The 27,369-nt window shown below is 33.5% G+C and overlaps 1 protein-coding gene across 1 annotated transcript in view; it reads left to right on the forward strand.

Annotated features, from left to right (window-relative positions):
• LOC150094740 (uncharacterized) overlaps positions 1-26,779 on the forward strand; it is a 138,939-nt gene extending 112,160 nt beyond the window's left edge. The window contains exons 12-16 of the mRNA XM_090411655.1: positions 2,698-2,769; positions 8,692-8,890; positions 11,886-12,542; positions 17,644-17,812; positions 26,556-26,779. Of these exons, the coding sequence (XP_090267781.1) occupies positions 2,698-2,769; positions 8,692-8,890; positions 11,886-12,542; positions 17,644-17,812; positions 26,556-26,779 (1,321 nt within the window). The remainder of the gene's footprint in view (positions 1-2,697; positions 2,770-8,691; positions 8,891-11,885; positions 12,543-17,643; positions 17,813-26,555) is intronic.
• The last annotated feature ends 590 nt before the right edge of the window (positions 26,780-27,369 follow it).

Raw genomic sequence — 27,369 nt, forward strand, 5'->3', positions numbered from 1 at the left:
CAGACTACGCTTACTTTGATCTCTAAAGAAAAGTCAATTCTAAGAACAGCATCTTCTGAGGGAGAGTCACATTCTCCTCAAGACGTTGCAGAAAGACTTTTACATTCAGAAAAATACGCTGTTTGATATTTAAATTTTCTTAATTGTATAATTGGCTCAGTCTTCTTTGAAGAGCATGGATGGACTGTCACTATCACAAAGGAACAGTATGTAGATATACATAAGACGTTTTGGAAAGAAGTGGAATCGTTTTTCTCTCACCTTTCGATAAATTCTAATTCCAGTAGAATGGTTCGCCAACTCACTATCAGTTACAGCTAAGGAATGAATGGTTGTTAAACCACTTTGGCAAGCAGCTAATTAGTCTCAAGGCTAAATGCCAGTGGGCTCCATACAGCACCGATTACTGTCTATGAGATTATTTAAAGGATATCTTCACTCACAGGCTTACAAACACATCCATACCACAGTGGGACTTGTTGGAAAGAGCGGATACGATGTCAATTTGGTCTACTTGGCTCCTACAGTCGTATCGAGAAAATTAATAAAACGAAATATCAGATTTAGAGAATTCAGTTGTCCTTTATATTTTGTATATCAGTTACTTTCATGTGTGCACTGAGGTCTATTAAATACCTTCTCCCTCCTTTTTCTATTCGTTTGAAATTTTGCTTTAGCACGGCATAATAATTTAGTTCAATTTTAGGACATTTGACAATTAGGTTTCTCATATTATTTCATAAATGAAACATTAATAAAGTAATATTATTTTGATAGCTTTCCTTATCAATCTGATTATGTACTGCTTCGATCGCTGCCATTCGCAGTTCCTTATGAATGGCCGTTTTGCAATACAGAAAAACGAAATAAGGAATGTAGATCGCGGTTACTATAACCAACGCTCTTGCTTCTTTCCATCAAAACGCTTTTGTTCAAAACATAAAAATATTCAATATTTTATGCCCAAAATCCAAACTCTTCGAACTTTCTCATCCAGGAAAAATGATTCTCTGTAACCAAATCTTCTGTATTTAGGCTTAAGTTGAAAGTATTTTTCCATCAATTGAAATAAATAAACCTGTAGGATTATCCATGCAATCGGATCTAAATAAATGCCATCATATAGAGTTGCTCGTCATGAATTTTGTCTGCTCATTAAAATACACAAAACTATTTAATGAACAGTCTTAATTCGAGTCTTAGAAAAAGGCCAGATGTAATCTAAGAACCAGTTATCAGAAATGAAGACTGCTTCATCTGAAACGTCTTAACGTTAGTAATCGCCAAGGTTAGCTTGGTTATTTTCAAATTCCATTGCTAATCTGATCTCATTGGAGACCTAATTAAGACTCACGAACAATCTAGAATTCCTTTCTGAAAAATAACGCATTATCTATTAGATCACTATTATAGTCTCTCTTTCTGTCCATCTCAAAGATCCTAACATGCGTAGTTGTTTAACATAGATTTAAATAGCAAAATCAAACAGGCCCAAAATAAGAATAAAAAACCCTGTGGTCCATTTCAATCGAATGGAATAATAATTAAAGATACATTGTTACACACACACACACACACACACACACACACACACACACACACACACACACACACACACACACACACACACACACACACACACACATACACTCGTTTGAATATGAACCACCCTCACACATTCAACAGACTATAAAACCTATAGCATATTCATTGCCAAGAGGAGAAGAAAAAATGAAATTTTGATATGTTTTTTAATATTTTTATTTTTAATAACAAGAGGTTGTCTTCCTTATGAAAAAAAAAACTGTGTGGGGAAGACTACTCCAAAGAATAACAGAAGTAGATGTTCAAACAGGAGGATGAGAAGTTGGTTCGGTATGTTTGGACGTAGATAGTGAAGAACGTTGTCGCAGCATTTGGTGTTTATGGGCTTCAAGGAAGGTGATGACAAGGTTGCATCCAGTTTGCCGGAATAGTGCCCATGAAAATATCTGTCGAAGTGACATAAAGTGGAAATACTATATTTGTGAGTCTGTGATGACTGGAGTGAGTCAGTGAGAGCGGAGTAATCAATTAAAGTGAAAGAGGAGTCATCATTTAGAAAGATGTTCTTGGTGCACCATCCGAATGCAAGAGCAGTATTCTAAGGCTGATTTGTTCAGATGAGAAGTAATCTCTTGAGTGGAAAAGAACCCTAGTTTTTTGGCGTCAAATGAGGATATGGATGTGAAGCTTATTCCAAGGATATATGGTGTTTATGCCAAGAGACTAGAGGTGTGAGTTTAAATTACAAAGTTATTTTGGTAATAAAAATGATAATACATATTACGTTTCTTATAAAATACCTGCAAAGTTAAGACTATGCACAGATAAGCAGTAGCGATGTTCAGGCCCCTAAATATTAAATTAAAATACCATAGCTCCGAGGATTAATTTCAATTTGGAGAGTTCTATAATATTTTGGAGTAATATTACACGAGTTTTGCATAAAAAGTTGTAATTAGTAAATTAATAGTACTTATCTAAATTTAGGTGTCATGATTTTTAGATATTTTAAATTACGTTTTTTTAAAGCATATCCAAAATAATTACTGTCATGTAATTTAGAATTGGTATATTCTACCAATAGAAAAGGTAGAATTGTATATTTTACCTTTATTTTTTGTCTTATTTTATTTATTTATTTTTCTTTTTTAGAGATCTGTCTCACAACAGCATAAGACACCTCAAAGATGGAACCTTCAATGGCTTGGATAAACTTGTGACCCTGTAAGTTGTAAATTTTATTATTTTTTATATAAGTGATTAAAATAGAAAAAAAATTGTTCACATCTAGGCACTGTTGTGCTTATGTTTTGTTAATAGCGATTTAGTAATTTATTTATTATTAAATAAATTACTAAATAAATCAATTACTAGACAATAACGAATCAATAAATTTGGTCCTTGAATAATATCGGCTTATCATGTTTATGAATTAAATACCAGTTCTTTTCTGATACTGATAGTGGACCAATGGCACAATTTATAAAGAAATATTTTCTTTTTGTGCTTCTTTGTAGAAGTGACTTCAGAATACGACTCACAAATTAAATTAGGAGAAATCATAATTAAACGAAAAATCTGTAGGTCTATAAGATGAATTCTAAAAATTCCCAATATTACTTTTGATATGCTGTGTTTGCGTTAACAGATATTTTCCATAGATTTATGTTTTTATTGTCTAAATTTAGAAAGATTTAAACTAGTGGAATTAAATTAAATTCAGTCAATTTTATTACATTAAAATATTTATCAAACTTTTATAAAACTGCTACAATATCTTAATTAAATTGCTATTATTTTTTCTTTTTTATTTTCTAAGCTTTTTTAAAAATAAAATTATATTTTACATAATACACCATTTTGTTTTGTAACTAATTTAAATACTTTATCAGACATGTAAATATGTTCCATTTTCGGACTGATAATGATAATTTATCGAAAAATGCGCACAAAGCCAAAACAAAAATCTCCGGCTTCTTTCATTGAAAGAATATCATTAACCTAGTTTGTAAACGCATGGCTTAAAAATAATGTTGCCTTCTACATATAAAACTCATCATTGTTATCTTTTATAATCATGTTACATGTTAAGCCTCGAAAAAGTAAGATTTTCCTTTGTTTAAATAAAAAGAACAATCTAAATTATCGTGTTCTCAGCGAAATATTTTCGTATAAGAAAAATATACGCTGAAAGAAATGGCTAATGATATCTCTTCTTTCCGAATGATCATTTGGGTATAGTTAAGTATCTTATAAATTGAGATATTTATAAGTCTTCTGAGATAGATTCGTTATTTAAATATGACTTGTTTGTATAATGACTTCATATTTCAAAAGGTTATAATTTGCATTTGCATGTATAAAACCATTCCTTGGGGATGCTCTAATACGCTATGACATTAAGTTTTGAGACGAACAAGAGAAAAAAAAAATTAAGATTTGCAGATAAGTGAAACTGTATGAAATACTTTAAAGCAAAATCAGCATTTAATTCTGCAGAGAAATTGGTAAGAATCCTTACATCTGTTTCAAAAAATTTCTGACTTCTCTCGTATGAAGGATTTTGTTAGTTTCCAATTAATCGTAAGTGGAATGTACACTGAGCGACCATTTTATTAGGAATTTTTCACGTAAATCACACCTATCTTTCTAGATTTTCAAATTTAAGCAAAAAGTTATTTAAAATTTCGGCTACCAAGGTACAAGGCAGTCAAGCAAGGTTTATACAACACTTAGTTAACCACAGTTTGCGAAGAGTAATGATACTTCACTATATTTCAAAGAGTGTCATAATAGTTGGCGAGTGTGTAGTTGTTGCTACAGCAAAGGAAGTTGTGGCTGCCAGCTGTTCCCATATTGTTATCAGAGATGCAAAAATTAATATTAAAATTTTGTGCCTCTATTTTCAGTTACTCAAAAGAGGTATTTTGTAAAAAAAAGAAAAGAAAAATAAATTTTAAAAAAAGAAGTTAAATACTGTTCGACCACAAATGCGAGACCTCTAGACTTCTGCGCATGGCAGAAGAAAGCAAATCTATTGCAATAATAGGGTAATAGTATACTGCAGAAAATTAGCTTTGCTTTTATGAAAATTCTAGATTTTAAAGTGGTAACTATTTTGCTTGTACAACAGTTGAAAAATGTTACGTATAACGTACGTGATTTCGCATGTTGGTGACGAATTTGTACACCGCCTTATTTCTTTCTCCCCTTCAACATGAATTGACTCTTCTTGACGCTGTGCCAGCCAAGGTTCTCGCATCTGTGGTCGGAGAGTAATATGAAATGCGTTGATTTTAGCACTCTCTTTCCAGAATTGATTATATATATATATATATATATATATATATATATATAACCAATTGCTTTTACCTTTTATTTTTATGTTTATATTTATTGCTTCATCCTCCCAATAGATCGCTTTAAATTTGAACTTTCGTATTGTATTCTTTCCCATTTTCACTGCAAAGCTAAATTCCGTACCATTACATTTCAAGTAACGATTCAAATAGCTACGAATTCAATTTAATTAATGCATTTCTTTACTCTCTTCCCATTATGCTATAATAAAGTCTCCCTTTGGATTTCTTTGTTATTCACAGCTTTAATTTGTTCGCAACTTTCCAGGGACTTATCACGCAGCACCATTCTGGTTATGGACAGCAAATTATTGTCTGGACTGGAGTCTTTGGGAAAGGTGTAAGTATGCCTAATTATAAAAGAATATGCTGTTAAATAACGATACTCAGTAGAAGTGGTGGCTTAATTAAAAGAAATAATATTAGATATGTTAATAAAGCTGAGATACTGAAATTTAATTAAATATGGTGGCAAGTTAAATCACGAAGACTAAATTAGCCTCTTGTTTCCTTTTAATAATAAATATTCCCAATTCTGCCGTCTATTATTATCGGAAATTTACATAACTATAACAATCTAGACGCCTTCACTCATGTCGAATTTGGTTTAAAGAATTAATACTTAAATCAGATCTAGTAGGAAACTGCTTCCGGAAGTTATGCAGTTATCATCTATTTTATGTTTATCATCAAGTTTTGATTACATTTTCTCTTAATGGCCATTCTAATAAAGATTAAAACTAATAATTGTTTTGTATTCAGCGAGTTTTTGTATTTCAACTTGTGCACGAAAAAAAAAAACAATAAATGTCTAGAATATCCTAGGATGCAAAAAAAGGTGTATCTATTAAGCATTTTACATTTGTCATGCAAGTATATCTATCTATATATTTTGTTATAGCAGTTATAATACTGCTATAACAAAATCCGATATATAAAATAAAATACAATCAGAATATCAAATTAAACATTATAAGTTTAATATTAGAAATTTGTCAAAATTAAAATATAAAAATAAAGTTAAGAAACTAAAAATCAGAAATCTACACCATCTAGCATTTATAACAGGAATCATATATTATTAAATATATATTAGTAAATATATTATATTATATTATATTATATTATATTATATTATATTATATATTTACATAAATATATATATTTATATATTGAGTTGATCTCTATCTAAGAATGCCAGGATAACCTAGGGTAACGGATGGCAACGCTGTAGCCCAGCGTTTCCCAAATGATGGGCCACGACCCAGCACCGGGTGACGAAAGCTAAATGCCGGGTGGCCTAAAAAACTCTCGAAAACCTAGGTGTTTCGTTTTTGGGTTTTCTTTTTTTCACGAAACTCTAAAATACAAGTAAATAGCGTTTAATCGGGACTAATGAATAATAATTTAATTAATAGAAACGAAAAACGCGCTCCGTCTTTATATTTTTGTCAGAGTAAATGCTTCTTTATAATAATAATAATAAATGAAAACTTTATGTAAAGATTTTTTACCTTAGGTATATATCATGTTAAAGATACCAAGTAATTTTATAAGCTATAATAACATACTAAGTAGAATTGGGGATATTTATTATTAAAAGGAAACGGCAGGCTAATTTAGTTTTCATGAAAACATACTATAATAATATACTAAGTTACTTCACCCTTGGCATTTTTTTTGGTCTGGCTCCCACTGACGAGACCTCAATAAAGGTCGAAACCGGTATGGGTAGTGACCATTACCTTATTCCATAGCATCATACATCTCTGCAAGGACATGTGCTTCGCACTAGGAGAAAATTATAAGGAAAGTGATCGGAGTTTGCTCCACCTTTACCACGAGTTGCCTAGTGTTGCACTACGTGCAGCCGCAAACTTGACTTTCTTGTCTGTTTGCTTACTTGGGAAAAAATATTAAAAATCTAGCTTATAAAATTGGTTGGTACCTTTAACAAAATGAAAACTCTATGAACATTCAAATCTGTTTATTTTACCTCTTGGCCATAAAACGTTTAGTGGGTCACGAAGATGAAGTATTAAAATAACCAGCCACGGAAAAAAAAGTTTGGGAAACCTTGCTGTAGCCAATGAAGTTTTAACTCAAGCTTGGCTATTGCTGTTACCAGCCATGACTAGAGCTTTTAGCTCAATAACACCCCATCTACACATTTTCTTCAATCAGATGAAGGGATAAAGAGTCTAGCACTCAGTCCATCTCCCCCCCCCCAAAAAATATTATATATATATATATATATATATATATATATATATATATATATATATATATATATATATATATATATATATATATATATAGGGTGGTTCAAAATTCAACGTACAAAGTTTGAGGAGAGGTAGAGAACATCAAAATCAACCATATTCAGATAGGAAAGCATGACTGGAAACGCCACCCGAAAATGACAGGTGGCACTGTTCGCCAGCGTTCCAGGTGAGCAATTGGGGCTTCTTCAGTCAAGCTTTCGACGTCGTACGAAGAACATGCGTCGTTTTACGAACGCTGAGGTGGCAGACATGTACCTCGTTTACGGGTTAGCTGACGCTACTGTACGAATATATCGCGAAAGGTACCCAAACAGAGGTGTACCGCATCACCAAATGTTTGCGCATTTGCATCAGAATTTGTGTGACTATGGATCATTCAAGGATCTCAGGCATGATAGTGGGCAGCCACGATCGACTCGAAATCCCGCCATGGAAGAGGAGGTGTTGCATGCGATGGAAAATAATCCAGAGACAAGCACACGTGCCGTTGCCTCTGCTATAGGAGTATCTCGATCCAATGTATTGCGCGTTTTGCACTATGGGTCCTTTTATCCATTTCATCTGCAACGGGTCCAGTTAATGATGGCGGAAGATTATCCTCGACGTGTGGAATTCGCGCAGTGGTTTCTGCAGAAAAGTGCCGTAGACCTGGATTTTCCAACTTGTGTTTTGTTCACGGATGAAGCTTCATTTACCCGCGAAAGGGGAGGGGTTCTTCAATCACCACAATGCTTATATGTGGGCCCATGAGAACCCACACGCTGTGCGATCCCATGCTGCACAACAACGCTTCGCCATTAACGTATTGCCAGGTATCGTCGCTGACTGTTTAGTCGGCCCATACCTGTTACCACCGCGACTGGACTCCCAGAAGTATCGGACCTTTCTGGAAGAAGTTCTGCCGGATTTACTGAACAATGTGTTCCAATGACTGTGCGTCGGCAGATGTGGTCCGACACAACTGGGATCCAGCCCATTTTGGCATTTCTGTGCGTCAGTATTTGGATAGGTCCTTTGGGGCTCGATGGATTGGGGTGTGGTGGACCCGTCGCATGGCCCCACGCTCACCTCATATATATATATATATATATATATATATATATATATACGGTTTACATGTACCAGGAAATAGTGGTTTTAGATTGTCTACAAATTTACAGATAATGAAAGCAAAAAGAAAGACCCTTTTTTTCCTGAAATTTGCAACAGTTTTTGGCGAAATGACACATCTTCTATTTATTTTTTAATCACATTTGACCAGCACTGCATTACATATTAAAATACAGTGATCGCTTGTTTCGTTAGCCACTTGACACTCTCTTCAGAAATTTCGTATAAAAAGTTCATTGTTGTTATTACGATATATTATGTATTATATTATTTATATTATATAGTGTGCAGTTGTCGTTTTTCAAAGACTCAAATTTTAGTTTTAAATAATGGAGTGAAAATATTTTTTTTTATTCCTCTTATATTTTCTCTCTCTCTCTCTCTCTCTTTAGTGTAACTGACGAATTTCGTTTCTGCTGTTTGGCACCGTATGGCGTTGACTGTCTTCCAGAGCCAGATGAATTCTCTTCCTGCGAAGATCTCATGTCAAATGTTGTCCTCAGGCTAAGTGTGTGGGTACTTGGTATAATTGCTGTTACGGGAAACATGTTGGTTATTATATGGAGGACACTACATAGGACAAGCAATAGGGTAGGAAGAAATTTTTGTCACTTTTCATTGATTTTTTCCATTGCTTTAAATGGAAATATTGATTTTTATTCAAATATTAGATTCGCGTGTCTTTTATTTGTTTATATAACAAGCAACTGTCTATGTGATCAGTTCATAAAAATAAATAATAAACAAGTAAATTAAAAATAAACAAACATACAAAAATAGAAATATATTTTAATTAAGCCCATAGTTAAGAGTTAACGAATAATATTGGGACAGTCTTTCTATGATTAATCAGTCATCGTAAAAATTAATCTTTGCTATCATAGGAAATTTATGTAATACCTTATATGCCGGATAAAAATATAATTTATTTTTGATGGGTTGTCAGGTCGTTAAAGGCTAGCATATCGTCGTGGCTGAGAAAATGCTAACGTGAAATGAAAATTGTATTAGTAATACTAATTTACATAATACACATTTAAGTCTATCCTATTCCCTCAGCTATGGCTGGTGAGGGTCGCTGTATGCTACCATACTACGGAGATGATTATGAGCAAGGTGGTTTCCCGTTGCCTTCCTTGCCATAGCATAGTTTATAACTGTAGATCCGTATGTGTGTTCACGAGAACCAGTTTGCCTGTTTTGAGGGATGAAAAACCCTAGTTACCGGGGGAAACCCTTCACCTCCGTTTGAGACTGGTTAACTCAGATTTAGTCGAAAGAGAGACCAGGTAAAGGTTCCTCACGTCATAGACGGGAATCGAACCCAGCTCTTCCCAGCTCTATACTGGTTGAGCTACGGAAGCTACACACATTTAAGTAGTAAAGAAAAATAGGAATTCTTGAATAAAATTACGGACGTATGGGTGACCTGTCTCTAACTTACATAATATTATTTAGGAGATTTGCTCGATTCTGAGAGCAAATAAATGACTGACCAGAACAACTTTTTTTTTTTTTTTGACGTGTTACCAAATTAGTTGTTCTTTACTGCAGATAAGTAAAGTTTTTCCTCCTTGAAGAAATTCGCAATTTTAAAACAGGAACTCAGAAATCAATAATAGAACACACGATAATTGTAATGCATTAATAACACGATGGCGAAAGTTGTGTCATTTTTTTATAATCTAAACAAGCCGTTAAGGAATATACACTAAACTGGTACTGTGACCAAGACTAGAAACAAGCGACCAGCTAGCTTCCAAAAGACGAAAAAAAAAAACATTAAAAAGATCTAATTATTCTGTTATAGAGTAAGAAAATCTGCGAAAGAAATGGACTCATCTCAATGCAATGAATTCATCTAATTAGAGTAGTTTTTTTAAAGCAGTTAATTTAGAAACACTTTCTCTTTAATTTCACCTGAAGACCAGCAGGAATGAATTATATAACTACTTAGATGCAATAACTGTCGGATGCCTGAAGCTGTAGTAAACAAAACAAAGCTGACTGTACGTGGACGTTGACAATATATCAGAATTGCGAATTGTGAGCTTTCTTTAAAAGCAAACCGGAAGCTGAAAAGGACTAATTCACTACTCTAAAATAGCAAGGAATTAAGAATTGTAACATAAAGTGTTCATTTTATAAGCGATTCTTCAGTGCGTGTAGATTTTCTCAATAACAATGAGGGGAAAATTCAAGAATTCTGATGAATGTGGGTGGGGAACACACAGATCACTTTTTTTTTTGGCAAGAAATCGCGCCCCGAGAATATCACAAGTCGTATTTAGTTCTAAGAATTTAATACGCCGTTAGTGATCTCCTATTTTAAATATTTAAACGCACTCCGTTCAAGTATTTGTCACTACTTCACTTAAAATGAAAGATTTTTTCCTCTTTTTCGGAGAGTTCTGAAGCTACCCGCAAATAAAAGCCATCACACTAAACTAAAAAGAAGTGTGTAAAGGAACTAGGCTCTTGAGAACCATCGACAACCGAACGCATCACTTCTTACTTCTTTCGCTTGCACATTCTGCTTTACCCCCCCACCCTCCGAAATGCTGTTTCTAACAAAATACGTTTCCAGCAGTTCGGTGTTATGGAAAGAATTCATAAAATTTCTCCCGAGGATTGTAAGATGGATCTCTTCGTTATTAGAAATGAAGGAACTGAATTAAAACCTAACGGAAGCTGTTTTTAAAACCGATACGCGTTCCGCGTCTTCTGCTCATGCAATTATTCAACCCGAATTTTTTGTTTTTTGTTTTTTTTTTTTCATTTCCGTCCACGAAAAACTGTAACCTTACAGTGTATTAGCATCGTGGATTTCAAAATAAAAACTACAGCGCCTTAGTACCATGAGTATTAGTTCATTTTTAAGGAATTTAATTATCTATTTTATTTTATTTTATAATTTAAAATAAATTATTTAAATAAATAAATTGCATTAATAATTAAATACATATACCAGAATAGAATACTAGGCGTGCAAATATGAATCGACTTCAGAGTGTTTATTTCTTTCTTTATTATTATTATTATTATTATAACGGCCCTCTACCATAAGTCCATCTAGGGTGGGAGTAGCTTAAACTCCATGAATTAACCAAATTCATATTTATACCCGGATATAAATAAATGTAAATACTGCTAGAAATGCTTAAGAATAGATTTTTACAGCCCTTAGTTGCCTTGGCAACAACAAGTTTGCTGATAGCAAAAATATTTCGATGAATGTTTTTGCTATCAGCGCATTGTAGCAGAATACGTGTTCTTGTACTTAGCTATTTGCTTTTTGAGAAAGTCAATTACATTGTTAAAATAAAACAAGGAGCTATTGCAATTTAGATGAAATATATTTTTTATCAATCCCTCACACGAGAAATTGTAAAATGTATAGCGCATTACTGCTAGTTTTCGTAAGTGCTCAACATGTGCTTTAAAGCATTAAGAGAAATTAAAAACATTATCAAATAATTGCATTCGGTTAATATTATATACATTCAAAAATCAACGTAATAAATTATTCTGTGTTTTTATCTATTCTTGACACTATTTTTGATTGATGACTCTTTTCTTACTTCAGGTTCACTCTCTTCTGATCACCAATCTCGCTGTCGGTGACCTTTTGATGGGAATCTATCTACTAATGATCGCCTCTGTTGACACCTATTTCCGAGGAGTGTATTTTGTATACGACGTCATCTGGCGACATAGCCAACTTTGTCAGTTGGCCGGATTCGTGTCAACAGTGTCTAGCGAACTGTCAGTCTTTACCCTGACTGTTATTACCCTCGAACGCTTTGTGTGCATTATTTTTCCTTTCCGAGTCAAACGCCTTGAGATGAACCACACGAAAGTCATCATATTCGGTGTCTGGATCGTCGTGTTTTTCTTAGCTGGATTACCGATTGTCGGCACCGATTACTTCGCCAATTATTATGGCCGATCTGGAGTGTGTCTAGCATTGCACATTACCCCTCAACGTCCCAGTGGTTGGGAATACTCGGTGTTTGTTTTCCTGGCGTTGAACTTTGTGTCGTTTACAATGATTGCTGTAGCCTACTTATGGATGTTCGTTATAGCTAGGAAAACAAAGCGAGCAGTAAGAAATCCAGACAATCGAAACGATGCAACTATGGCGAAAAGGATGACTGTGATTGTGATGACAGACTTTTGCTGCTGGATGCCCATAATTCTGTTAGGAATTGCATCTCTCAGTGGAGCACACGTTCCGCCCCAAGTAAGTAAAAAACTGTTTTTTAATTATCGTATTTTGACAGATAAATTTACAATACTGTTCAAAAGCTAAAGACGAACTATATTTTTACCTGTATATGAAAACTATTTCATGACTACAGCCAAATGTGGGCCCAAATTTATTGCCAACATACTGAATAAATTATATCAAACGAAAATGTGGAATAATTTTCGTACAAATTAAATTGCAATACGTTTTTGGCAAATATTACAAATTTTCTAAGGACGTAGTTAAAGAATTAATGAACAGTGCTTAGAGAGAACTATGCGGAGAGACATTTCAGTATGGAATATGTCCATCCCGAACTGCGATGCAGCTCTCACAACCTCGTAACAAGTTTAACACCAAGTGCTTCACGAGTTCTTCAAACAAACTGAACCATTCCGCTTTCAGAGCAAGGAGGGAAGTTTCTGAAGGAAATTTCGAGTCGCAATGCGTCTCCCTATTGCGGCCCAAACGTGTTCTCTTGGATTGAAATCTGGGGAGCGTGCTGACCATTCGATTCGGTTAATATCTCGGCATACAGAAGTGTCTCCACTGCTCGTGCACGATATGGCGTGGTACTTCTTTCCGTAGAAATGGATTCTTCGCATACAGCACCACGGAACAATCGAACATGCCGTTGAAGTACTTTGTTGCAATATCGTGCACCCATTATAACCCCTTTTGCAGAACTCGTAGCTAGTATCTCTCCCATTCAAGAACATTCTCGCAATGGTACCACTTTCACACCAGTTCAATTGTTGTCTAGAATCGGGGGAAAGACTAAAACAACCCTCATTTGTAAATAGTTGGTGTCTTGTCCAATTTTTATGGAAACAGTACCATTCAAAATGTGCTCTACGATGAGTTGTGGATAAAGGGACACAAACTACAGGCTTTCGGGTATAGGCGTACTTGCCACAGTTTGTCCAGATATCCGCGAACCTGTGCATGAATGGAGCCGACTTGCAAGCTAACCTGCCGTTGGTGCGTCGATTACATTTTGCTATTATAACCATATCATACCTAATATTTACCTACCTAATACATACCCAGTATACCTAATGTTCCTAATATATTTTATCAATAATTATTTTACATTTCATTTTTTTTTATTTGCTGTTCATCCTAATATCGATGACAAGTCTTGTAATATTTTAGATACATCTAAAGAAATGTTGTAATTGAGAAAAATAAAGAATCTCTGATTCACTTGGTGAACTGACAACGTTAAACCAGAATATCAGAAACAGTGAATATTTAACTCTTGGGTTAAATATTCTTGGGTTAATATTTAACTCTTGGGACTTGGATGAGGTATGATTATCAATTTTTGAAATGATCGCCAGGCAATCCACATTACGCTGTTTGACTTTTTCAGAAACGATACAACTGTTTGTTTGTTACCTTCGTTATTCCAGGAATCTGAAAGTGACTTTCTATTATTCAAAAATAATCAACTTAACAGGAAGGGAAATATATTTGATAACATCATCATCACAATTACAATATATTTTCATATAACGTGCTGATATCTGAATAGTCGGCAGAAGGAAATGATTCAGTTAAGAGCATTGCTCCTGTGAGATAGACCACTGTTTATAATATCCAAAAAGGACTAAATGTTCACTCTTATGTACGTTCTGTAAGCCTGGATAATATATTTCTGTGAGGTTAAATCCTGACATTAACCTTATTTCTGTAAATTTTTCCAAGGTAATTCCAAGATAATCAGATTTATTGCAGATTTATAATATAATTATGAATCTGCAATACTAGTACATAAAAGCGGAAAACGTTAGGTACCAATGGTACTAACGTTTCCAACACAGGCTCTTCATAGCCTATATGCAATCAGTTGCTATGACAACAATATTTAATGGACATTTTCTGATATAAATACAATCCACTAAATGTTGAGCTACGGATTGGAAAATAAAAAGTTGTGTTCTAAAGATTTAATATACTAATTTTTCATCCAAAAGCAGGATGATGGTTTCACACCGGAAATTAAAATCATTTACTACCTCCTATGGACGTTATATGTAACGCACGTTCAATTTAATGTAAATTTTCTGAGTGATGCAATTACTTTTATCGTCTATCAACGTGTCTGTCATGTGTTGATGTTACTCCTATTCATTAGGAAAAATTTTTAAAAAAATAATAAAACGTAATAATAATAAAATAATGCCATAGATTTGATTTTACACTAATCCGATATTAGTGTAAAACCTTCAGATATTACTAGCGCATATATTAGAGCAATGTTTAAATTTATTAGGTCAGATAAAATTAGTCATTTTAAAAACTTGTATACATATCCAATTATTTCAAATTTTATGATTTGTTAATAATATTTAAATCTACATTCGACTGAGGAGTGGTCACTAGATATATGTGTTATCCATGTGCCTCTGTATTCTTTCTCCTATGGGCTTATCTCTTCTTTTGCTTCTGACATCTTTTCTGCATTAAGAGCTTGTCTTTTTTTTAATCTTCATTTCCTCTATTCTTGAGATGTATGCAAAATGTATGACAAATCTTCTCTCCGCCATGTTGCAGAGATTCATTGCAACGTTCAGTTATCTGTGATGCTCAAGTTGCTTCTTTTCTCTAGCCAAGGAAATCGCAGCATTCTCCTCTAGGCCCATTCCAAAAAATGATCTTCTCAATTGGTTTGTTCAGCGTCCATAAAGAACCACAAAGACAAAATATCTAGGAAGATATGAATTATTTCTTAATAATACTATTATAAAATTAAAATAACTATGCAGAATTAAATATATATACTATCACAGAATTAAAGTAAATATATGCCAGCATATATATACTTTTTAAGACCTATTATTTCTTATTAATACTTTTAAAAAATTACATTTTTTTTTTTTTTTTTTGGCTAGATGGGTGAAGCAGAAATGCTTTTCATATTCCCCGTTATCTATAAAGAGAATGTATGGATAGGGTATGATGAGAGCTTATATAGAGCTATATAAGCTCTCATCATTGCAGGGAGGGTAACAGCAATATTCGAGTCTCAGTTAAAACTTCATTGGCAACAGCATTGCCATCCATTATCCTCACTGGGTACCCAGTTTAGTCGCCTCGTACGCCATGCACGGATTACAGTGAGGTGGGTATGTAAATAAAGCGCCCTCTCTAAAAATTAAGACGATCCCTAGACCACTCCATAGTGGCCAAAAGATGATCCAATTCAGCGTTGGTTCCACTCAGTGACGCCCCCCCCCTCAACCGCTCATATTCCAGGGAAAAGAATCCACCGACAAGGCCCCTCACGGGCCACGCCAGAGAGCACCCTTCCCAGAGACTCAAAATGCTCTCCCAGGGCAAACCCCCCTGAAATCAAGCTCCCCTCACCGGGAGCAAAATTTCGAAAGAAACCTGAGAGAGCAAAACTCTCGAAACTCAGCGTCTATTTTAGTCGCCACTTACGACGCGCATAGATTGCGTTGCCGCTTTTCTTCTCCGGGTCACTACACGGGATATTAAAAAATTACACTAACATATAATCTTTTAGGATTATTATAACCTATTTTCATTTTGGTGTCTAATGTCAAGTTTATATTTTTTTTATATAAATTAGATTGTGTGTGTGTGTGTTATGATCCATCGAGTCGTTTCCGACTCCATGAACATACACTCTCCATTCCGATCTGTCCTTGACCATGTCTTTCAGAACCTCCAAGCGCACTCCAGTTGCTTCTATAACTTCATCCACCCATCTAATTCTTGGTTTTCCTCTTCTGCTGCTTCCATCAACTTTAGCAAGCATCATCTTCTTCTCCAGACTGCCATTTGCTCGCATAATATGTCCGAAGTATGATAATTTTTGCTCGATGATCATAGCTTCAAGGGAGCAATCTGGCTTTATTCTGTCTATCACTGATTGATTGGTTTGCTTTGCAGTCCATGATATTCTTAGTAAGCGTTTCCAAACCCATAATTCAAATGCATCTATCTTCCTTCTCTCACTCTTTCTCAAGGTCCAACTTTTACATCCATACAGTACCACAGGGAATACCATTGCTTTCAATTATGATTTTTGTTGTGAGGCTAATATCTTTATCTTTAAAGATCTTGCTTGAATTCGTCATTGCTTTTTTTTCGAGTAATAATCTTCTTCTAACTTCGGTACAATAACCATCGTTATCAATTCGAGATCCTAGGAACACAAAATTGTTAACTGCTTCCATTTTCTCCCCATCTACTTCAAAATCATTAAGTTCACATGTTTCCATGACTTTTGTATTTTTGAGGTAAAGTTCAAGACCATATTTGCACTTTCTTCTTTAATTAATAAGTTCCTTCAAATCTTCTTTGCATTCTTCTAGCAAGGTGGTATCATCTGCATGCCCCAAATTATTAATATTTTTTCCACCAATTTTAATTCAGGCTGAAGACTCCTCCAGCCCTGTCATTCTTAAAATGTATTCGCTGTACAAGTTAAACAGGTACGGAGATAAAATACATCCTTGTCACACCCCTTTACCTATTGTGAAATACACAGCTTCTCCAAGACCTGTTCGGACAGTAACTTCTTATTCATAATAAAGATTCCTCAGAAGGATAACGAAATACTCTGGGACTCCCATTGTTCTTAACACATTCCACAGTTTCACATGATCTACAGAGTCAAAAGCCTTGCTATAGTCAAGGAAACAAAGGTAGACATGCTTGTGATATTCCTGTGCTCTTTCTATTATCCATCTCACATTTGCAATTTGATCTCTTGTTTCTCTGCCTTTTCGAAATCCTGCCTGTTCATCTGGCATTTCTCTCTTCATGAATGGTTCCAGTCTTTTCTGAATGATCTTACGTAAGACTTTACTTGCATGAGAAATCAATGCTATAGTTCTGTAATTTTCTCACTCTCTTGCATCGTCTTTCTTCAATAAAGGTGTAAATTAGATTACATAATTTATTCTTTTATTTTAGTTTTATATGTTTTTTATTTTTATTTTTATTCTTTAATATAATTTTTTTGAGATTTTATTTTTTTGTTGCTAGCTATGTAATACCTATCTATTCATCAAATAAATACTGAAATAATTAACATGCGTATAATTTTATATCACGGTAGGTATTTGCCTGGATTGCTGTGTTTGTTCTTCCGCTCAACGCAGCTGTTAATCCTGTGCTCTACACCATTTCTACGGCTCCCTTTTTGGCTCCTGCAAGGCGACGATTATCTCGATTTCGATTTTCAGTTGTCAATTCCGTGTCAGGTGACTCCCAAAAGTCAATGGTTGGTAAGTGTTTGCATCTGTTTTTCAATAAAATCGAAAAATTGCATTGTATACTGTTTAGATTTGACATGAAATCCGATATGAAAGGTCAGAATTTATTTCATCGATTAAATAACAAGTAAAATTCATTAACTTGTTTCTCATATAAAGTGAAAGGGAATTGATTATTTTCGTTTTGTCGAAGAAAGGAGAATATATAGGTGGCGCAACTGTCACCTACCCGCTAACTTATTTCGGGAATCATCTATTTACGTTAAATGAAAAATGAAAGACTTTTTAGCATTTTATCACATGCATGCTACCAGTTGTTTGGTTCTTTTTGGTTGTCATTTTTACTTTGCCCTGAATGCGATGTACATAAACGAAAGGTGAACCTGATGGCTCTCCTGAAAGATGAAAGAAAAATGTGATGATTTCAGTTTATCTGTTCTCCTGATGTCTGTGTTCGCTGGAATCAATATTTTTTTTGGCTTTATTTCCCTTTGCAACACTTCGTGCACCATGATCATTGCCAACTAGCGGATGACCTATCATCCGTTCTGTTGGTGGATGTCAAATCCTGAAGCACCTTAAGGTAAAAAAGACACGGGAAAACTGTCATCATGTGGCTAATTTCTACCTTCCACTGTGTCACTTGTAGATCATTTCGTAGACAAAAGACTTTCAACATCTGATAACACAAAGCAAATTGCAGTTGACAATGAGCTCCCAGGCGATGTTATTTACTCAAGAAAAGATGACGTTAGGTCCGAGGTTAACACATATGAGATTATGGAATGCAGTGACGCAAGAGAGTCACGTGTATAGTTGACTGCAAGACCCATTTTAAGAAATCACGTTTCCTCTAAAGAAAGCCAGCGTTACGAACTGCATATTAGCATTTGATTTTCTATATGAAATTTGAGTAAGATAACTCGAAGAAAAGCCGGAAACGGAAATGTTATTGCAAAATTGCGTCATGAGAAGGGTAAGTAATCCTAAAGTCCTAAAATGCTTTAGGACTATTGGGTAAATAGTCCTTATAAGGACTGGCTTAAAAGGGCGAAGCAAGAATGCTTTTCATCTTCCCCGTTATCTGTAGAGGACAGTGTAAGGATAAGGTATTATTGAGCTATAAAGCTCTGATCTTGGCAGGAGGGTAACAACAATAGCCGAGCCTCAGTTAGAACTTCATTGACTACAGCATTACCATCCATTACCCTCCCAGGGTAACAGTTTTCCAGCTTCCAGGCTCATGTAGACGGGGAGAAACTTTTTATTAAATATAGAGTAAATGAAAAAAAAAGTGGTGTAAGAATTATTAATGTAATTATATTCATTTTCTAGGTGTTTAAGGTCTGAATCTAAAAAAAATAAAAAATAATTTAGAAACAAAGATAACAACTTATGTGTTAAACAAAACAATATCCTCATGCTCAAAGAGATGGAAAAAATAAATCACTGATGCTGATTTTATATTTTAATTATGGTCATTGTATGATAATACAGCAATTCTAATTAATTATATTAAACCTGCTCAACATGTTCATTTCTACACATTTATTTCTATTCATTTCTATAGATTAAAAATTTATAATCTTACAAAGTATGAATGCAGGATTTCCTTGTAGTTATTCACCATAATCCGATACTTAAATTTGCACTGGATTATTTCTTCAAACGATATAAAACTTTCAGCACGCAATAAATCATCATAATTATTTATTTTATTTATTCATTTTTAATAATAAGAAAGGCTTAAGCATAATAGGAGCGAGCTACATTGCCATCATGTATACTTTAATATACACGAATCATTAAATGGCAGGAAATTCTGGAAAATGAGATTAATATACTTTATAATAACTACTGTAAAGTTTTTACATAAAACGATGTCGCAACTATGCATTTCAGAACGAGTTATTTTGCACGTAACTTAAAGACCTCGCTATAATTGAAACAACAAAAATATCTTTCTTCTGATAATTTTCTTTCTTCCGATATTTTATCTCTATTATCTTTTCTTAGTTTTTATATCTTAAAGTGTTATTAATAATTTAGATTTTAAATATCTTCAATTGTTTTTAAAATATAAATTTGTAAATACACCTTATTTTTAAATATATATTTTTTTAAAAAATAGATGGAATGGTGTTTAAATCATTTATCATAAATCATTTATCATTTAATAATTGAGGTTGATCTAAATCTTTGTTAATTTTTCTTTTCTGGCACCCCTTTCTTATTTTTGCACTAGGCTAATATTTCAATAAGATTATAACATATTATTAGGCAAACCTAAATTACCATCAACGTATTTGAACTGATAGTTAATTAAAAATTAGTGACTTTGACACAAATTAATTTTTTACTCAAAAAAGATGTAAACTTACTATATTTAATAAGCCAGTCATTAATGCTAACCTGAGCCTGATTGAGATCCTGCTAACTTTTAGAAATCAGATTCTATGTTCGACAAACGAAGTCTCAAGTTTTTTTTATATTAAGTTTATTATATCAAGTTGATTATTATATTAGTAGTATTATAATGCTTACCGCCTCCCTCAGCGCCCCCTAACTGCTTACCTCCCCTCAGCATTCACAGCGCCCCTAGGCGGGCATACTGCCCTGGTTAAGTACCACTGATTTAAACCATTTACACTTAGAAGTTAAATTAAGCCATTAATGACTAGTTAGAAGTGGATATAACTTGAAATTAATTTTTGGGTTGATTATCAGTAGTGCTGTAAGTGGACATTTTTTTTTAGCCAGAACGACTTTAATTTTAGAATGGTAGCACTTCCACACTTTTAAAAGCGGTCGGATTGATGGTTTTGAGATATAAATTATATAACTTTAAGTGAATTGTTTGGAATAAAGTCACATCTGATGGTATCATTTATAAATGTGATGCTTTCCGGCCAAGTAGTTAAAGTTCTTGCCCTCCAGGCTATAGGTCCGAATCGTTTGGGAACGACCATAGGTGGGAGGTGAATTTTTGATACCTAATCTAGGGATCAAATATTCATGATTATATATATATATATATATATATATATATATATATATATATATATATTATATATTTCTTATATATTTCTTCATAGTCAGGACATCTTCTTATAGACGCCAAAACTGGAGCTTTTTTTCAAATCACTTTCGACCTCAAATAAGCGGGCAGTGGTCTCAAACAACGGCCAATGAAATTCATTGCTTTTGTACTTAAAGGCAATCAAAAACATTCATCCCACACGGGATTCGGACGTGCATCCTGTGGGTTGGAGAGCGGTAACGTTAACCACGCAGTCAAATCCGACGGCTCAATATTACAACCCATCGAAAATACAGTTAAAATGAAAGAAATATTTCTCATCCCAACCAAAGTACAATTTACTATTGGATTCCCCCCTTTCGCTAGTGGGAGTTTTATAAAAAAAATAAATAAGTAGCATGTTTTTCTCGATATCACTTTTGGTTTAACACAGACTAGGATAAATATGATAGAAATTTTGTTCGTGGAAACTGGAAAACGGGTTTAATTTTAAAATACTATTTAAATATATTTTTGATAAATGGGAGAGGTGGGAAAGAATTCAGGATTCAAAATTCCTTTGGAAAATATTTGGTTTCTAACAAATATTTCCAGAATCCGGTTCGAAAACGTGAATTATAACACGTCAAAACAGGATGATCAAACAATAATCCTCCAAATTTGGCAGCTTATGTTCACGTTATAATAAACATAGGTATAGATTTATGGCTTGGCCAGGAGTCAGCAACTTTACATTGATAGCTTCTCTCTTCACCACAGATATTGGTGATGAGACAACTCTATTGTCTATCAATTGCCTGCGCTCATCAATTGTCACTATAATGAAATATTTTTCAAAATGCTGTAATCCATTTTTGCACAAAAATTGATTAGTACAAAATGGATTACGTTATTATTAATTATAAATACGTGATTATAAATCCCTTTTAAAGCATTCGCATTCTCTAAACGAAGCGGGACACTGTTTTCACTTTAATGTTTTGAAATTCGGCTGCGTGTGTGTGTGTGTGGGGGGGGGAAACTGGTAATGTTTTCTTCTCGTATGTTTTTTGTCGATTTTATACAGTTAATTGATTTGGTCTGGAATTGGTCTAGAAAATGACTTAGTATTGACTCTAGTCAATAACTAGAATTAAAGCTCCGATGACCTTTCTTCTGCACATCTAGTATTATGGAAGTTACCACTAGAATACACAGAATTGTTGTCAATGTTTTGCGTTTGCTGGCAAATCAGAAATTATGATCTTTGCCATGACATGGAGGAAGTGCGTGCAGTGATAGAACCCTGGGGCAGGGGGAGGGTCAAAAACGGAAGAATATGTAGGTAAGAAAATATATCACAAATGTCACCATAATGGGGAGAAAATGTGTGAAAAAAGGAACTGGTTTAATTTTTACTTTTCCAAACTGAAAAATTAGTATAAGACAGACCGCACATTCTTGAATTTAAAAAATATATTAAATGATCCTATGTATAAAAATGTTCGGGATCAAACGCTGTTCATTAAAATGAATGTATAACACTGCTCGTCAAGAATATTGCAACAGGGTCAAAAGGTTAATTTTATGTATTTTACTGAGTAAAATTTTAATATAGAACTTTTGTTTTCATCACATACGTGTCTTTTAACAAATGTAAAAATATGATGCTACATTGTTTAATGATAATAAATAATTAAGTTGAAAAAAAAACATATTTTGGTAATATAAATATCAATAATCTCTCTCAAACCGAAAGCCTTTCAACAATTTTCCTGATTCTATTTAAAATGAATATCTTTGCATTTTTCATCTTATTCAATGCTTTAACAAACTTCTTTATGAGACATAATTTAATAGGTAATGGTACAAACAATTTGTTGTGTCCCACTGCCAATAATTTGCTTATATTTCATAATCCCATTATAAGCTATTTCATTATTTTTATTGTTTGGACATTGCCCTGTTTTCATATATGCAGAAAAGCAAAGGTTTTGTAAGTCATCACTGTATTACTAACCTCATGCAATTAACTGTAAATCATCACAATTGTTTTCATTGTTAATCCTTGTAACTATATTATGTATCTTCCGTTTGGTACATTAGAAGACTTTTGGTAAAAGCTCTTTATATTTATTTTGGGTATAACTTTGCACTTGGTTTGAAAGGATCGACAAGCCTGCACCACTTGTTTGATTCACAAACCCAACCATTTCTTTAAATATGGTCCAATACGTTCTGGCAGCAATAAATTCAATCCTTTGTCTAGAGTAGAACTAGGATTTCGATTATATTTCTATAAAAATGTTTCAGTAGCTGTCCATTTGTTGAAGAGAAGAATAAATGCTTTAATACGATGATGAACTTCCACCATGGAAGCAGAAGATTAATTACCCCTCAATATCTAAATACCTAGTGGTGGTAGAAGTGTTGGATGATCTAAAGATTGAAGCATTGGTGTTATGGCATATTTAAGTTTGGACATAATATCAAATATTTGCTTTTCATAAAAATGCAGACGTATTGATTGAAGAGAAGTGACAATTTATTACTAATAGTTTGGTTTTGTTCAAATTATTCGAAACTCCAAAAGTTCGAAGTTGGCGTTTTCCTTGAATCTTTTGGGTTAGATTATCTTTAGGAGACATACAGTAATAACGATGAGTAATGTTTTGTTGAGTTTTAACAATTGTAAACAAACTACAGGAATTAAAAAAGCTGGTTTATTTTACTTACTTACTGTCCTCTTCCGTCGGGGACGGGTTGAGTCTTCCATGTTTCCACAACAACCTCCAGGAGTCTCTGTTTCTTGGTGAGCTGTCTATGTGTTTGTGATCCAGAGTTGACCTTTATTGTTGTTATCCATTTAGTTCTTGGTCTTCCTTTTTTTTTCTTTTATTCTTGCATACAGAGCAAGGTTGGGTAGTATTTTTGATGGCATGGTTTCGACATGTCCGTACCACTAAAGTTATAGTCCTTATAAGGACTGGCTTAAAGGGGCGAAGCAAAAATGCTTTTCATCTTCCCCGTTATCGGTAGAGGACAGTGTAAGGATAGGGTGGTATTGAGCTATAAAGTTCTTATCATGGCAGGAGGGTAACAGAAATATCTGAGCTTCAGTTAGAACTTCATTGGCTACAGCATTGCCATCCATTACCCTCCAAGGGTATTAATCAAGCAGTAATATCTTCTTTTGCTATTCATTATCCTTATAAGGACTGGCTTAAAGGGGCGAAGCAAGAATGCTTTTCATCTTCCCCGTTATCTGTAGAGGACAGTGTAGGGATAAGGTGTTATTGAGCTATTAAAGCTCTGATCATGGCAGGAGGGTAACAGCAATAGCCGAGCCTCAGTTAGAACTTCATTGGCTACAGCATTGCCATCCATCACCCTCCAAGGTTATTAATCCGCATTTCGCAGTCCATTCCTTCCTCCTCATGCTAGTTTTGGAGTCTTTTAGTCGCCAGTTTTGGGCTCAGTGATCTTGCCATCAGTGCAGTATGATGCAGTATGATCTGCATTTGATTTTTTCTTTTGCTTTGTCTTCTTTTGCTATTTTATATATTCAATTGATAGAATAAAAGAAATGGTTTGTGAGATTTCTTCAAGATATATAAATATAAATGAAGAATGTTTAAATAATATTTAAAAATTAACTAACGTAATTGAGATTACTTAGTTATATTTAGAAAGTATTAGTATAATTCATTATAAATACATTTTCATAAAAAAATCTGCTAACGCTCTTTATTCCTCAATAGGGAGTAGGCTATTAATGAGTCTGTATTTGTTTTACTGCCAATTTAAATTTAAACTATTTTAATGATTTTAAAACGTTCATCTTTATTTGAGTTTTTATTTTAAGTACTTAAATTTTAAAAATATGAATTTCTAGCTTTCATTTTAACTTTATTTTTATGTCAAAATAATAAGTTAAAAGAAATGAGAGCTTCGAAGAGGCTCAAACTGAGTTCGTGTTATTGTGTTCTTTGATGTAAGACCAGCTCAGACATATTCAGATGTTCACAATATGTCACTTCCTTTTCAAGCTGCTATTAAGTACATGTACTATGCGTTGCAATAGCAAAATAAGGGAAATTAAAATAATTCAAATCCTTATGTAATAATTACCTCGTCATAAAAAATACTTCAAAAACAATGAAAATTGTACATGTCGGTAATGTAGAATCCTTATGCGCGGAATTTGTTAGATTCAAACGGGTGCTGTTATTTATTATACTTAGTTACACTACCAAAATGAATTTTATTTGCAGATAATATGAAAATGCATTCATTGAGATTGAACTACCCTCCACTCCACCTCAGTCTCCCAAAATTAGATGGGCTAAAATGGCCTAACCTACTCCCTATTGAGGAATAAAGAACATTAGCAGATTTTTTTATGAAAATGTATTTATAAATAAATAATACTAATATTTTCCAAAACATAACTAAGTAATCTCAATTATTTTTCTTAATATTTACAAATCACTTATATAATCTTTATTTATATTTATATATCTAGAAGAAATCTCACAAACCTTTTTTATTATTCTATCTATTAAATATATAATAAATGAACAATTTAATATGAAAATCAAATGCAGATTAGATTATATATATATATATTTAGAAGAAATCTCACAAACCTTTTTTGTTATTCTATCTATTAAATATATAATAAATGAACAATTTAATATGAAAATCAAATGTAGATTAGATTATATATTATATACTGCACTGATGGCAAGATCACTGAGCCCAAAACTGGGGACTAAAAGACTCCAAACCAGCATACACATTTTAGAAAAGTGGATGGCAGACTGGAGGATCCAAGTTAACCCCCAGAAAAGCTCAGCTATATTGTTTACTAGAAAGAAAATCCATACCATGGAGGATATTTATTTGTTGGGAGTAAAGATTCCATGGCAGACTGAAGTTAAATATCTTGGAGTGATTCTGGATAGTAAACTCCTATTCAGCAAACATATTAGTTACATTACCTCAAAGACATCCAACGTCTTAGCACAGCTCTACCCTATGATCAACAGACTAAGTAAACTGGACACGCAAACAAAATTAACAATTTACAAGATGGTAATTCGGCTGTGATCACTTACGCACCCCAGCGTGGAGCCACACCGCGAATTCAAACATTCTAAAACTTCAGAGATTACAGAATAAGTGCCTGAGAATGATTCTGGATGCCCCTTGGTTTATAAGAAACACCCAGATCCATAGAGAAGTTAATAAATCCGTATATTTCTTCCTTTCTCCTACATCTAGCTGAGAAGTTCTTTATCAAGACAAGTAACCATCCAAACCTGTTAATCAAGGAAGGCTCGGAATAAATTAAGCAGAAATCAACAAATATAAAAGACCAAAGCCTATCTTAATTTCAGCTGAACACAGCTATTTTGATACTAACGATAGAGTATGTTGGGTCATATTTAGAAATTATAATTTTTAACAACCAGTTAAATTGCGTTAGAACACTAATTGAATTATTACGATAAACTATTAAATTTAAACTGAATAATTTAAATATATTTAAAATGCAATGTTTAATTTAAATTTCTATTTTATTTTTTAATTTAATTTCAACATTATTTAAATATGTTTTATTTTTAATTTACAATTAGTTTTAAATTTTACATTTATTTATTTATTTTTAATATGAAACTGAGTTATTTAAATATTTGTTATTTATTCCCTTATTTACTTTTCTGTATGCAGTAACGTTATCAGATGCATATATCCGGCCTGAATCATTAGTCGCTCTGTCCTGTCACCAAGAACTGGTTCCGATGAAAAGTCTGCAGCCAGATTCTCAGAAAACGCCTAATTGTCACCGAAGATGGACACATGCAGGATTTAATTCGAGAGAAAATCGCATTAGAAAACCTTCTCAACAGCGAAAAGCCTTGGCCGTTTATGACAAACGTGCATTGTATGAATGATGATATCTCGTGTCTTTTTCAGAAATTCATGTTTAATTTAATTTGAAGTAAATCAACAAGCATAAATCATCTCCAAACATATCTTTGCACTTCGTTCATGATCCGTGATGTGGACACAGCCGAAAAAATATCGCCTTCAGACCTCATCAGATAACTCAAGGACTTCATTCTGTGTAAAATCAAAAAATATTTATTTAACTAAAACTTCAAATTAAAAAAAAAGATCTATTATATCTCACACGGCTGTGATATTTTTATTTGTATCTGCATACAGTGAAACTCACTCTAGTGGGGGGGGGGGGATGAAAACTTAGTTGTTTACGAGCCTATTAAAAATACACAGTTTTTCAACTGGCGAAGAAGATTTTAAAAATAATAATCAAATAGTCTACACTTGTCGCGTACTATTTCAATCAATAACATTTATTTAAATATCGTTCGTAAAATTCCGTATCTCAGTTACCTTCCGAGTCAATCTCAACTTTTCATTACATTTTACAAAATAAAGCGCATTTATTGGACTTTTAATCAAACTATCATTATACACACATAATGTGTAAGGAAATTAAGAGAATTAATTCATATAATAA

Source organism: Typopeltis vanoorti, chromosome 21 (genome assembly GCF_054136105.1).
Source record: "Typopeltis vanoorti isolate ZY-2024b chromosome 21, IOZ_Tvanoo_1.0, whole genome shotgun sequence".
Lineage (NCBI taxonomy): Eukaryota > Metazoa > Arthropoda > Arachnida > Uropygi > Thelyphonidae > Typopeltis > Typopeltis vanoorti.